Below are 15,196 nucleotides of genomic sequence, written 5' to 3' on the forward strand. Positions count from 1 at the left end.
TATACATAGCTCTTCGTTTAAACTTAAGTACATCTGGTACACAAGAGTGTAACCATTAACCTGTCCCCCACCCCCTCCAAAAAAACACACTGCCCCCAGTGGATGTAAGAAACACATCAGCAAGTAGGACCACATAGAACAAATGGGGAACAGGTTTACAGTTACACTCAGGTGTACCAGAAGCACTTGGAAGTTAGACATGATTCGAGAGCTCTGTTGAAGCCACAAGGACGCTTTAAAAGGATGGAATTAACCGAAAACATAAAACGATGCCAACAGCAAGGTTAGATCTCGTGGTTAAGATCACCCTGGTTTGTGATCGCAGGTATGAACGATGTACGGTGGAGCGCTGTGTGGCGTCCTGCCCTTCAGCAGCACAGCAGAGTGTCACGCTTGAACAGATCATTTAGTCCAGGATCTGTAACAGGTTGCAGCAGCTGCTCTCTAGCGTGACCTCATTGCTTGGGAGCTCCAGTAATGAGTTAAACCACATGCCTGTGATGTCAGTGTGGGGACAGCCAGGCCCCTGTGCATCTCCGTTGATCCAGAGCGGAGGTGATGTCCAGCGGTCTTGAGAGCAGAACCAAAGAGAACTTGTGGGGCTAATCGACTAGTCTTTAAAAACCCTCATCTATAGCTATGCCCACACGCTGTGGGTACATTTGTGGGGCAGCAGTGTGGAGTAGTGGTTAGGGCTCTGGACTCTTGACCGGAGGGTTGTGGGTTCAGTCCCCAGTGGGGGACACTGCTGTTGTACCCTTGAGCAAGGTACTTTACCTAGATTGATCCAGTAAAAACCCAACTGTATAAATGGGTAATTGTATGTAAAATAATGTGATATCTGTATAATGTGAAATAATGTATAATTGTAAGTCGCCCTGGATAAGGGCGTCTGCTAAGAAATAAAAAATAATAATAATAATAATAATAATATTATTTTAAAACCAGTGTTTTGACCTGTAGAACCAGCAGAACCATTAGCAAGCCACCCAGCAATGGCACCACTGTACTGGGAACCACCGTGGCACGTCAATATGAAAATGCACAGTGATGCAACACATTTTCTCTGACCTAGTCCCCAAGGCAGATCAGACACTGATGACAAGGTCATGTATCTGATCACAGCGAAATTGTCATCTGCCCTGCCACTGAATCAGGGGTAGTCTGCGTCCTGGGACTGCATATAGACTCTGTGACCTGTTAAAGAATTGCATTGAAATGAATTGAGACACACCAGCTCACAGAAACACTGTGCTGAGCGTGAGGGATGTGATGTCATGCAATTCTGTTAGCAGACTCCATTGCTTGCCCACCAAGGCCAGTCCAGACACTGATATCAATCTGCAGGTCTTACTTTATTGGAACACGTGCACCAATTCTGAGTCCATCTTGAGTTCAGAGATTTTATATGACTTAAATAAAGAAGTATGGCTTTGACCACCCACGCTTTAGGAAATGATCAGACAGCCACAGGAGAATACAGCTCTTCCTGCTCCAGTAAAAGCAATCGCCATGTCTGCTCAGATTACTATCAGTACAGTGTACTGTATGCATTGTGCATGTTGTTTTGAACCCATCAGAAGATTTTATAAAACATGAGAACTCAATTTTAATGGAGATTCAGAACACTCAAGTCAAACAGACACATGTTTCGGCTTTAAAAGTTTGAACCCGTGTTTTAAAATCCATGTTCTTATTGGCTCTAGTGATGACATCAGTGAAACAGAAAGAGGGAATTGAAGAGATTGGGAAGATCAGGCAGCTTGGACTGGTCATCTGGGCCTCCCCTGGTCACACAATTACTCAGAGCAATTGCAAATTTCAAAAAACTATTTGTCGCTTCTTTCCCATTAAGTTCATTTCCTATGACTCCCCCCCCCCCCCCCCCGTATTTCTTACTAACATTCAGCAAAGCTGCGATATATCAGGCTGGGGTTCACATCCATAACTGGGCTCTTTTCTAGACTTGTTTTTTTTTTTCATTTTTTGCCTTAACTTGACACCACTGCTACTTAAGCTGCAACAGCTGCATATGTAAATGCCTTCCACTGTGAGTGCTGTACAGGATTAAGATGTGATCAAGCATGCCAAAAAGGGAAAGCAAAAACTCAGATTTAAAATACAGCATTTCACCATGTGCAGTACATGAGAGGATAAGCGTAATACAATTTGATGACATCTGCTGGAAATCATTTCCCTATACTCCAGACTTCCCATTCCAATTAACGAGTGGACAGGGCAGCTACACCACACTGCCTGGCTTACCTGTGCAAGGCCGCAGGGTGCACTAGCACAGCTCACAATACTGGAGCACCATCCGCAATGGCAGCATGTCAGTGTCAGCCCAAAATGGAATGATATCCAAGGCTGGTCAACACTGGGCTGGGAATTGCTTTCTGAGCTTAAAGAGGAGCACCGATTCAGACAACGTATTGATTTTAAGAACAATGCTCTTACATTTTTACCCTGAGGTTGTCTGTCTTTGTTTTTTGTGCCTTGTTCATAATGCTCAAACATTAGGCTGGTGCTGTTGAAAGTATAATCGAATCTGTTTCTAATTAACAACCCCATGTCCCCCGAGTGACCCAACTGGTAAAGGCACGGCCGTGCGGTGCGCAGGGAGAGTCGCACAGTCAGGGGTGTGCAGGGTTGCATCCTGGCTGTGCAGGGTTGCATCCTGGCTGTGCAAAGCTGACATTCTTCACTGGAGATTCTGCATTGGCTCTGGCGCTCCCATGGGTTAGAGAAGCAAAATCAGCCATGCGAGATTGTCATTCATGTTAGGTGAGCTTTACTGGAACTGTCACACGTTTTATACACTGACAGCCATGGATTGAACTAATTAGATTATAGACCGTGATTTGACCGTATTAAAGACCACTGGGCGGTGTGGTATAAGTTTCCTAACTATGGGTTGGTGCATATTTGAAATGCTCAAAGATGCGAGAGGGTGGCCACGTACTATTTAGAGATTTGGATGCTTGGTATCAAGTGTTGATTGCAATGTTGTGAGATATAAATACAAGCATAAGGAGCATGCTTTAGGTACTTCACATTGAAGAGCACAAATCTGGGTGACCACTGGATGCCTTGCTAATTTGAATACGATGATGAAGGGCACTGGCGAGTTCATGCGATCATACGAGTATGGTACGCGACCTACAATGTTACTTTTGAAAGAAAGAACAAGTCCAGCGATGCAGTGGATAACACAATCAAAGAGTTATTCAAATCCAAATCCTTCTCTCTGTCCTAAATCTAATTTCTAACTGTGTCCTGTGTGTGCTTAAAGTACTGGTTTACAGTCACTATGTCCACTCCTTTTAAGATTATAAAAACTTCAATTCACCCAAGACTGGGTGCAGGGCTGGTTTGAGTCATTAACTCTGCGTTCACCTCCTTTGAACAGCCTTGCCTCATATTGTTTCTAAAGGGAGGGTTTAAAGCCCTCTGTTTTTCAACGACTAAGCTGTTAAGAGTGGAGAGCCTTTGTTGTAGCCAGCCCCTCTCTGTAGCTCCAGTCCACAACTCCTCTCCTTGGTTCTTGTGTTTATTTAGGCTTTTCCCCATATGAAGTCATTATTGTTCAAAGCCAGATTCCTTACAGCACACTTCTGTAAAATCCCCATGTGACCAAGCGAAGGATCACTCAATAAGAGCTATCTGATGGTAAGACGCAAGCTCAGAGAGTCAGAAGGCAGCAGAGCTGTGTAAATTGCGACCAAGGCCATCTGTCGCAGTCACTGGAAAGGCGAGCGTTCGATTGGAAGCAATAACGAGAGCGCAGATTATTTTTCTAGGCGTGTGGAGACAAGCGGGTGAGAAGAGGGCACATTCCATGGCTAATGCACCCACGTTCTGGGCATTTCTTCTCTAGAAGCTAATTCACGGATACACAGCTGTCTTGCAATTTGCTGCTGTATGTCACTGACGAAACAGGACCGAAACATGTAAAGACAAGACTCCAGAGGAGTTTAATAGCAACAGCTGCCTTATTTCAGTAACATTAGTTCATGTAGTTTTTGTTTACACGGTTAGGTTAAGGGCAGCCCCCACAAATATAAGATACAATTGCAGAACACACGCAGGTACATTGCAACTTCAATAACCAGAATCACTTCTAATAATTAACAACAAAAACGCCTACGCTAGTACTGCTAACGTTACTGCAAAGACAGTTCTTAAACTAAATAAATGCTGGTTCAACCAGGCGCTGGGTGTGCTGCATGAAGATGATGAGATGCAGGGTAACTGAGTGACACCGCTAAATAAATGCCAGACGTAAAAGAAATCAAGATACATTAGTCTCGTTTAATAGCACGGGCCACGTAGAAAACCCTTGGGGTCTGGCATTAATAAAGGAAGTCTAATGGCAGCCCGTGCCCTGCTGATAAAAAATTACTTTTGCTAGTGCAAAGTAAAACGCTTTTGAATCAATGGAAGAGTTTCATGTTCCTCGAGTTCCCCCGGGAACCAGACCCTCGCGGGACAGAGCAGCGAGACGGGGGTTAGCAGCTAACAGTGACGGATTAGAGCGTGCTGAGCCCCTGAAGAGCTGCCCGCTCCAGCACAGTGCTGTCTTTGTGTTTCCACACCATCAGTGAGCATCCATCACACTTTAAAGTGACAGCACACAGCAGAGGCACTTAATCTGCCAGCGCAGAGATGAATTACAGAGCGGAGGAGCCTGCACGGAGCGACCAGCCCAGAGACCTCCACCAGCACTCATAGGGTGTGAAGGAGACTTGTTTAGAAGTGTCTTACAGATCTTGAGTGTCTATTCATTTCTATCCTGTCATTTTAATATCATCAGATAATGAGCTGTTAAAATAGTGCCAAATTCATGAACACTGAAGGGAACTTAATACATTCAAAAGAGAAACGTTTTGATTGAAAAATACTTTGTTGAAACATTTGTCATTGTATCGATCAATGCCCAAAGATGATGATACCACTACTACTACTAATAACAATATTAATAATAATAATTCTGCTTTAGAAGGCAGATTTTCCAATTAAAAAAAAAAAAGACAAAAACCGTCTCAATTATTTTAAAAACTACATAAAATGTCAACCACAGTAACCTAGCACCTCTGTGATGGTGTTCATTTATTCATGTGTAACATGCATCCTCCAGGATTCACTTTGTGAATAAGATCTTCCAGCCAACAAACTCAGCAAACAGTTTATAATTAGAGGAATAAATGACTAGAACATTGACATTCTTGCTTAAAAGATAAATCGTTTTAAAACCTCAGAAAGAAACAAAACCAAACCCTCATTAGAAATGGTCAGGACTGTTTTTCTTATTACCAAAAGTTATGCAATTAATGAAGAGGTGTTTAAAGAGTGACTTTCTCCTCTCCGTTCCCCAGGCCAGCTCTGTTAATCTGAGTCCATTCTCAGTCTCTCCTGTCTGGCTCTATACAGGAGCTCAGAGATGGTGTTGTGTTATTACAAACTGCAAATATACAGCTTATTTACATATTTTTGGGGCTGTCTAAGCCAATCAGAGTAGAGCAGTCATTATTCCAAAAGGCAGATTCCCTATAAAAGCTGAAGCAAATTTAAAACTGTGACATCAATCCCAAGCCGCCTAATCGCTCCTGACCAAAATATAACAAACACAATGCCGCCATGCACAAAAATATCTGCATGGTTTATGACGGCACTAATACCCTGTGCAGCCGGAATTAACCTGAAGCATCAATTATCTAGCAGTGTCGGGGACACGAATGCTTTTATACATCAATTCAGATAAAAATACTGAACAGAGCCCCAGGTCTGCGTGTGAAAACACGACCGTACGTTTTAAAAGATGATTTCCCAGACTGACACAGCGCAGTGCTGCTGAAGTGCCCTCATCAGTCTTTATTACAGCCTGGCAACGCCGTACAGTTTGTCCAGGAAAGTGTGTGGAAAATCATTTCTGCAGAATTACAAAAAGTCTACCAGAGTGCTGTTCTATAACGATGTCATGAAAAAAAAAAGACTAATCAAAGACTGTTGCTTCTAAAGTTTTTGAGCTCAGATATACCTTTACTGGAATGCAAAGTCAGTATAATAGCTAAATAATGGCTAAATAAAACATCTTTCATGTTGACCCACCACATGCCTGAAGAAGAGTAATGTGCCTGTATAGTGTTTATAATTGTCTTTTTAAATATAAATGTACAGTCACATTATGATTGTGATCAACAGTGTATTGCATTTCCTGTAAACCAGGCAACTCATCAAAGCTGACATCTAGCACATGCAATTGTTGTAGGATTGATTCGAAGTGTCTTCTGACTGTCCATATCCGGGACTGTGTTCTGAAGTCCCATGTAAAGTAAAAGAGAAAGGGTTTGATTTGTGATGCGAGCCTGGTCAAAAGATGAGCAAGAGGAGCTTTATATATTTGTGCTTTATTTGAGATATTCAGCCCCTGCATGCAGGACTTATCTATCCACTTTTCCAACAACTGTTCACACCAACTGGCTGGTGGCATTTAAACCCTGTGCCTGGCATGGGATCACTGGGTTATATAAGCAAACACAACCACGGACCGATGTAATAAACATTATGCGATGTCCAAAATGAAATAAACTACATATCAAGTACACAGAAAGCACAGGACATCTCTCCCTGGTTAAATGTGCTTCTCTAATGACTCTAGCCTCGTACAAGTGGATACCTACTGCACTGCTGTAAAATCAATATCGAAAACTCCCTAAAAAATTCAATATGTTTACACCCCCATTTAGATTTGAATGCCACAAGCAACTTGTACAGCAGTCTCATCTTCTGAAACGAAGTACAGTTATTCCCCGAACCAAGTAGTGCCCAAAATCCCCGGGAGACCAGGAATGAAAGGAGATGTGAAGTCTAGATGTGAGGCAACAGCTAGAAGAGGGATCAGGTTTCCTCGGGCATTTCTATATATAACCCAGTGATCCCATGCCAGGCACAGGGTTTAAATGCCACCAGCCAGTTGGTGTGAACAGTTGTTGTGCACAGAGCGAGCGAGCGAGCGAGCAGTGGCTTCAGAACAGAAGTGCTGGAGTGGAGAAGCAGAGAAGCTGCAGCTATGGAGCTGTTTGAGACCAACCCGTACTTCTTTCCCGACCAGAGGTTTTACGAGTCCGGCGAGAACTTTTTCCCATCTCGGCTGCAGAACGGTTATGATCAGTCGGGTTACCAGGAGCGACCGCTTGTGGGGCTGTGCCCTGACAACAGACTGCTGCCTGGACCCGGATTGGAAGAGAAGGTCTCCCCAGCGTCCAGCCTCTCCCCACAGGAGCACTGCCCCGGCCAGTGCCTGCCCTGGGCGTGCAGGATCTGCAAACGCAAGACCGTCACGGTGGACAGGAGGAAAGCGGCCACCATGAGGGAGAAAAGGAGGCTGAAGAAGGTCAACGAGGCTTTCGAAGCCCTTAAGAGAAGCACCCTGATGAACCCCAATCAGAGGCTGCCCAAGGTGGAGATCCTGCGCAGCGCCATCCAGTACATCGAGAGGCTGCAGACTCTCCTCGGCTCCCTGAACCAGCAGGAGCACGAGCAGAGGAACCTGCATTACAGGAGTGCCAGCTCTCAGAGGGTGAGTGCACAGGGCTACAGTACAGCATCGCTCTCAGAGGGTGTGCACAAGGAAGGGCAACAGCATGACAGCTTGTACACCTATGGCCAAAAGTTTTGCATCACCCTATAAAATTACATAGCGCTTTGTATGGCTTCCGGTAGACTTTTGCAATACCATTTTGTAGTTTTTTTGATTATAAGGTCTAAATTATGTTCATAGTTTTTTTTTTTTTTAATTATGTCTCAATCCTAAAATTCTATGTGATCCAAACCTCGTGGCCCTAGCTGTACAGAGAAGCGGGAAGTTATCAGGGCTGGCAATACAGCATCATCCAAACAGCAAGGGCAGAAGATGAGGCTGGTTTTGTTTTCCTAGAACCTGAGCAGCCCTAATCTTGGGCTGTCTCACCTAATGTTAGGTAAACCAGGAGCAGTGCTAATCAGGGTCAATGAAAACCTGTCAACAGTCATTAAAAAAAATTGTATTAGCCACTTACAGTAGATAACTAGGTCCAGTGTCTACGGGCTCATCATACCTGAAATGTATCAAACAGCATGGGATTCACGGAGCGGAAGTTAGTGCCAGTCGCATGGTATACTGCACATCAGTGCGGTTAATTGATTGGGCTGTGATTACTGGACGCTTTTAGAACGCATCGACTGCGGATTATATTATTATTTAAAGAGGTTCTCATATATTTAACAGTATGTCTGCGCACTGCTTATGACGTCAGCAACCACAGGATACATTTAGGATAAAACTTCGCTTTTGACACCCGCATGAAGCAAATGCTGTTTCTGAAGATCAGACTGAGGTGAAGACGTATTTTTAAAAAAAGGCGCAAAATAAAAACGAATGCTTTGAAAAACATGATTTTGGACATTCAGCGTTTTCAAGATGCTTACCTTAAAGTTGTATGGGTTTATTAAAAAGTAAAGGTGTTTAGAACACACACACATTTGGGTTTACCTCTAGGTTTTTTCTTCTTCCATGAAGCAGTTTCTTTTTTTTTCAGATGTCCTCCTCCAGTGAGCGCGGGTCCAGCAGTACGTGCAGCAGCAGCCCTGAATGGACCACTAGCACAGAACAGAGCAGCACCGCATACAGCAACATTGCAAACAACCACGAAGGTAAGACTGATACAACACAACCCGTGCGTGCAGACTGGGAACTAGTGAAGGTAAGACTGATACAACACAACCCGTGCGTGCAGACTGGGAACTAGTGAAGGTAAGACTGATACAACACAACCCGTGCGTGCAGACTGGGAACTAGTGAAGGTAAGACTGATACAACACAACCCGTGCGTGCAGACTGGGAACTAGTGAAGGTAAGACTGATACAACACAACCCGTGCGTGCAGACTGGGAACTAGTGAAGGCAAGACTGATACAACACAACCCGTGCGTGCAGACTGGGAACTAGTGAAGGCAAGACTGATACAACACAACCCGTGCGTGCAGACTGGGAACTAGTGAAGGTAAGACTGATACAACACAACCCGTGCGTGCAGACTGGGAACTAGTGAAGGTAAGACTGATACAACACAACCCGTGCGTGCAGACTGGGAACTAGTACTAGAGAACTGAAAAATGTTCTTCACTACCAGAAACGAAAAAAAAAAGGATTTTATATTAGCACTGTCGTGGTAAGTCATTTCATGTGTGGGTCTTGATAAGGTTAGCCAGCAGTCCCTTGGGCTCGCTAGTTTCCCTGGCGCGTTGCTGACAGTGGCAGCTGTGTTAATTAGTTTGGCTTGGCAGAGCCTCTCCGTTGCGCCGCGGGGAGCAGGTACTAATTATCGGACCGCTTTCCATTCCACTCACCCTATCAGCACACTGCAGGCACCCGTTACTTGGTGAACTTTTCTTGGTTAGATTGTAATTTAATGACCATAACAATGCGCTTGTGTGGTTATTCCAGCAACATTGTGTCGGTCAATTAACCCTAGCGCGTCGACCGTATTGGAATGAGTATTTATTTACGTATTCATATGTTGTTTTTTTTTCAATTTTGCTATAATAAACCTTATTTAAGATGGTTCTGTCATAAAAGATATTTAACGTACGCGTTTATTTTAGAATTTTCTTGTGTGTGTCGAAGCTGTACCATACCCGTCATGAAGACACTATTTCAAACGGAATTGCATTTTCCTCAGGGTGGGAGCTCGAGCAAGCAGGACCCACATAAGGAGCACGTGATACATGGTTGCTGGGTGCAATATGTCTCCTAATTAACCAGTCCTAGTTTTCTTCTCGGTGTGATTTATTAGACTCAGCAATGCTTGGAAAGGTTGTATGATTAGGGACACCGCACCGGTGCATGGAGTGCAGCCATAACTGTGTCGCGGGCAGGCAGGGGGGCAATGATTCAACGTGAAGAGGCTGCAAGGTGTTTTAATTGTTTACGTGGCGCCAGCAGTGCGGCGGCTTGCGATTCGCTTCAGATGTAAATGTAATTGCGTATTCGCATTGCCCTTGCTGTCGCAATCATCCACAGCGGTTCTGGGTTCCGCAGCTCCACTCATTATTCCTGGTTTTTTAACTTGTCTGCTGGAGAATCCCGTGGGCCTTCCTCGTTCCAATCAAATCACGTGACGATTTGACCTTCACATTTTGGAACAGAACGAGAAAGGATTAGCGCTGCTCTTGAGATCAAAGCAAACTCAAAGCCAAGTGGAAAACGAGAACCCTACACTTAAATTCGCTCACAACTTCAAAAACACTCGAGCACTGATTATAAGGGTCACGCAGACAAAGTGACAGCTGACGCCTCCATCCGTGTTCAACATATACGTTTGTACTGTGAGCAAAATTATATCCCCGAGGGTATTCCCCACGTGTAAGCAGAGTGCCTCGCACGGCAGTCCCATACTTTCAGTTGTTCTGTGTTTAAAAAGCCCACAATGTGTGGTTCATCTTCGACAGCAGCGCAGTGTATAGTGTGAAAATGAGCGCTGCTTACCGCAGTGATCTGTGCTGAGGTAACAGGTGGCACCTGTTCGGTGTGCAGTAATTAGAAACAGGTGTGGTTGCCCCGTGTAGGTGGCCTCTTTAAGTTAAAGACTGCTCTGTTGAAATGAAGGATTATGTAGTACTAACGCTATGGTTCGTGAAGGCAACAGAGAGGAGACAGGATACACTGCAATCCTTTCACATTAGAGCAATCAAACCTGGCAGGCGGAGCACTCTCCAAATCCAACGGTGACTACAGGCTCTGCAGGCTCTCCATTGATAAAACCAAACACGTTGCATTTTGTGAGCTTGCAAAATCAATGTTTCGTTTCTCTGACTGAATCCGCCCTTTCTGTTTTCCAGATCTTTTGAACGAAGACTTGTCGGAAGAGCCGAACCTCCGGTCCCTGTCTTCAATAGTGGACAGCATCGCCGCCGAAGCGACCCCCGTTTCATATTCGGGGAGCGTGCCCGGGTTAGAATGAAGAGGGATCGAGAGGCAAAGAACCGCGGCCAGCGGCACAGGTCAAATCAAACCGTTCGGGGTTTGTTTATCCTAGATGAGCGGCCACTACGAAGAACCAACGCACAGAACAAGGACGCGTATCTGTAATTTAAACGCGATATCAGATATTATGAGGAAGTCAAAAAACATGCCAGGCCTTGTAGGCAAAGCAGATTGCTGAAACATTTCTCTACTTCATTGAAACCCAGTACAGCACTATCCGAATTATTTACCTAATTTAAGGACGCTGTTCAGTTTTTAAAAGAAAAAGTGCGTCTTTTTTTATTCTGTAAGCCCTTAATTTCAAACACATAGCTTTTAATGCAATTGAATGTTGCCCATTAAATGGGGGGAAAAAAACAAGGGTGCTGTATTGAATTAATTTAATGCATTTCTTATACATTTGAGACAGAAAGACTTCAAAGTTTCAGATGATTCATCCTCTCTCTCCTCCCCTCCCCTCCCCTCCCCTCCCCTCCCCTCCCCTCTCCCTTAACTTAAAAACTGTTGATTCAATATATTCCATATATTTGCATTGTTGTTTTTTGCGTGTGTGTGGTCTGCTTTAACTCTGCTTTTAATTTGTGGGGCCAATATTTTATACTGGGGTTTGACCAACTGAGACTTATTCTAATGATGTAAATAATGACCTTTTTTATAGAGTGGATTTTGCTATTTTATTTTGGCTAACTTATTTTCATTTTTATAATAAAGATGGTTGTGTATTTGTATACCTGCTATGTGTATTTCTTTTGTCATGTGTCGAATATTTACAAGTTGAAATCTCAAACATGTCTTCCTTCTCCCTAAGTGGAGCTGGTACACCAGCATGTAACCATTAACCTATCCCCCCTGCAACACTGGATGTAAGAAATACAATGTCACTTGCACATCTTAGGAGTGTCTCTTTGTATTATAACTGCAGTGCAGTCCCAAAGGGTTGTTTGCTACCTGACCAAGTCAATATACAAAGAAAACAGTTACTTTACAAAATGGTGAGGATCTGGCTTTTATTGTCAGTTAGTGTTGTATGAAAATCCGGGTCACTTTTGTATCAATCACATTTTTATCATGTAAATATCCAGGACTACACAGAAACCATTTCAGGGAAGCCATCCAGACATGGGAGGCGACCACTGGCATGTGAGTTTAACATCTATTCCTTGTAAAAACAATTCCACCTCAGCACAAAACAGTGATATTGAACGTCTCTACACATCGGACAAAAGAAAACGCTCATTTATTGAAAACGCACAACAAAGGAAAGCTGGCATTTCTGTTTGGGAGAGGAGGGGAGGGTTAGAACGGACAAACAAACAAACAAACATCAGCTAAGACAAAATGCAGTTTTATACAATAAATTAAATATATATATATATATTTCTATACTTTAAATTCCATATTGATATCTATAAAATCTTTTGATTTATGTACAGGAATAAATAAATAAAACAAAATAATAACCTTGCATTACTGCGGAATGGGGGGGTCCCTTTTATACACACTGCAGATCTCTCACACCCAGGAACAGTACTACATTACTACAACCACCACACTACTAGGCGTGACAGACCGGTTTATAACAGAGTATCAGAACAACATCACATCGACATCTGAATCACTGGAACATTACTGGAGAATCGGACTCCTTCTGCTTCGGGTCCCTCAGTCCCACAGTCATCTCCTGCTGTGCAAGCAGCAAAGAGAATCATCCCGCTGCTGCCCAGTGAGGTCCCGATCCTCCCCAGTCCCAGGCAGCTCACTCCCGGAAGGCTGCAAGCATGTGTCCATACAAGTAGTGGGATTGCACTGGGAGGAGAAGAATTGGAGGAGATGCGTTAAATTCAGTGACAAGCTGGTGGACTTGAGCTACATCAACGCCAGACCAAGCACTACGTGAAGGAACGTTTGCAACACAATACTGGAAGTGAAAAATCAAAGCAGGTGGTATTTTCTGTGGAGGTCCAGCCATGTTCGGCAGTGCCATCTACTGGCGGTTTAAATAATTACTTTTACTTGTTTACCCACGTGTGTCAGGCACGATTCAGAGCAGACTGACCTCTAAAACAGAGACCTGCTGTGTCGGCATTCCTGACTGAATCCGCCTTGCAACAGGGAGATGCAGCTTTTATATAATACAGAACACATGTCAGTGATAACACGATTACACAGATGTGTTTGCTGAATCCTGCAGATGTTTTTTTTTTTCATTTTTTTTCAGCTGGACGCTCGCTCTTTTATTTCTACTATCTGTGTGAGTCAGAGCGATGAAGCTCTGCCAGCCCGTAATCCTAAATGCAATCAATGTGATCTCAATCAGCTGCTGACGGAAATGGACCAGTCTGCTTTCACATCTTACTATCACTTTTAAAGGACGCTCACAACTTCTATCGAGCGTCTTGTTAAACACGGTCTGTCTGAGTCAGAAAAGCTGCACCACATTGCTTTGATCGAATCCACGCTATAGCCTGCTAATACTGCTGCTTCCGACCAATTACTGCCATGCACTGCTCAATGCTATTACTCCTTTACTCCGGAGTGGCCCTGAGGGAGTGCAAGCTCCTCATTTAGTTGTTGTTTTTGGCAAGTGCTGTTGGCTGTTTTTCACATTCCTCAGCAGAAAGATGTTCTGACATGGTCTAATGCACACTGTCAGTTTTCTCTCCTCTCGGCTGGCCAGCGTTTCTAAGAAGATGATCTGATGGAACAAGCTGTTTCATGCATTAATGCCTGTGCTAGATATCCAGAGAGTGTGAGAGAGCAGCACACGCTCACAGAAAAGGAATTAGAGTCAGAGGAGGAGGAGAAGGAGATGAAAAATCTACACCTCTGAACAGAGAGCGCTGTGCTGAACTTAAAATGAAACACAATGGGGGAGAATTCTTTATTTTTAATTATGGCTACCTTCGCCATCTTAAAACAACAAGGTGTTTTGTCGCCTAAATCATTTCTGGTTTGTCATTAAGTATTTTATATTGTCTGAATGTATTTTACTTGAAACACTGGGAACACTGTTGTTATTTTGGTATCCAGTCGTACACACTGAATACCAGTTTTTGACCTTGGCATTGCAAGATCGCCTGAACGCAAGTCATGCAGACTAGAACTGTATTTAATGGTGCCAGAAAGGCTTGTGAAATACGAACGCCTGTGTGCTAAAGCGTGTGTCCTTGTCAAAGCACTTGAAACAATCTGTACAGGATTATTTCACCAACACCTTGAAGAAACGTACAGCAGTGACTGGAATGCTAAAGCGACTCTGGCTAACACAATAATCCCATGCATGTCCCTTGCCATGCCTCTCTATTCTCTATGCACAGTAGAGCTTGAATGTGTAGTTTTGAAAGAAACACATATTTTCATTTCTGATCACTGGTACTCCTCTAGGTTAAAGAAATCTCTGTTTGCAGGCCTTGCTTTCGGATAGTCTTGCACTTGGTCATTTCTCCTGTACAGTGAAATTGTCCCCGCCCCTTCAGGGCCGTACTTCCCGTCAGTAACCAACCAGCTGCATCCCCCCCAATGACTGACATGCAGTACAGCCAATAAGATTCTTTAACCCTGAAGACGCTGCAGGGGTGAAATGGCCTAGGAGTTTCCTGGAAGGCATGTCAAGCTCGATGAGAACTTTATTACCCTGTGAATGTTTTAAAATGGAAATGCTGCACATGTGAGACCTCCAGTATGCAGTGAATGAAACGCACGACAGGGAAGATTTTTGAAATGATCTTATTAGCGGCCACCCATTTAAATCAGTACAAAAAAAATAATCTTCATAGCAACAGTGTAATGCGCTTACCTTGACTGCCCACGTGCTCCTGCTAGTTCAGGACAGTTAACAAGAGTAAGTCCGAACTGTCGAGCTGTCTAATCTCTGTGACCCTGACGATCCTGCTCAGAGTCAGTCACAGCAAACAAAGCCAAAAAAAAAAAAAAAAACAACATGCGGTGAGTGAAGCAAGCCAGGTCCAGCCACACTGCAGCCCAGTCAAAGACATTCTCCAAGCAGGTGTTAACCCTTTAAGAACCGGCACCGCTTTCCCTGCTAAAAACCTGCAACTGGGGTTTCTTTGCTTCTCCAGTTGGCTCGCTAGCTACTGGCTCGTAATAACATTCAGCTGTCCTTAGGCGCTCCAAGCATTACTTTAAATAATCTCTGTACAGGATTCCTCATAT

The 15,196-nt window shown here is 43.9% G+C and overlaps 2 protein-coding genes across 15 annotated transcripts in view; one reads left to right on the forward strand and one right to left on the reverse strand.

The window, feature by feature from the left end:
- Positions 1-6,963: 6,963 nt before the first annotated feature.
- Positions 6,964-11,751, forward strand: LOC117426289 (myogenin). 2 transcript variants are annotated; one of them, XM_059005088.1, is made up of 3 exons: positions 6,964-7,579; positions 8,577-8,691; positions 10,879-11,751. In XM_059005088.1, exons 1-3 carry the CDS (start codon positions 7,070-7,072, stop codon positions 10,998-11,000), a joined length of 747 nt encoding a protein of 248 aa, XP_058861071.1. In that variant the 5' UTR covers positions 6,964-7,069; the 3' UTR covers positions 11,001-11,751. The 2 variants fall into 2 exon arrangements, 1 of the variants encoding a protein (XP_058861071.1); XR_009309543.1 differs by lacking the exons at positions 6,964-7,579; positions 8,577-8,691 and adding an exon at positions 8,698-10,764 and having other exon boundaries at positions 10,879-10,967.
- Positions 11,752-12,216: 465 nt separating this feature from the next.
- LOC117428121 (liprin-alpha-2) overlaps positions 12,217-15,196 on the reverse strand; it is a 38,370-nt gene continuing 35,390 nt past the window's right edge. For 10 of the 13 annotated variants that reach the window (XM_059005078.1, XM_059005079.1, XM_059005082.1 and 7 more), the window contains 2 exons: positions 14,820-14,911; positions 12,217-12,829 (listed from right to left, as the gene is read on the reverse strand). In XM_059005078.1, coding sequence (XP_058861061.1) covers positions 14,856-14,911 — 56 coding nt within the window. In that variant the 3' untranslated portion in view covers positions 12,217-12,829; positions 14,820-14,855. The remainder of the gene's footprint in view (positions 12,830-14,819; positions 14,912-15,196) is intronic. The other 3 variants (XM_059005081.1, XM_059005077.1, XM_059005076.1) reach the window with 1 other exon arrangement.

The sequence above is a fragment of the Acipenser ruthenus genome, chromosome 30 (assembly GCF_902713425.1).
Source record: "Acipenser ruthenus chromosome 30, fAciRut3.2 maternal haplotype, whole genome shotgun sequence".
In the NCBI taxonomy this organism is placed as follows: Eukaryota; Metazoa; Chordata; class Actinopteri; order Acipenseriformes; family Acipenseridae; genus Acipenser; species Acipenser ruthenus.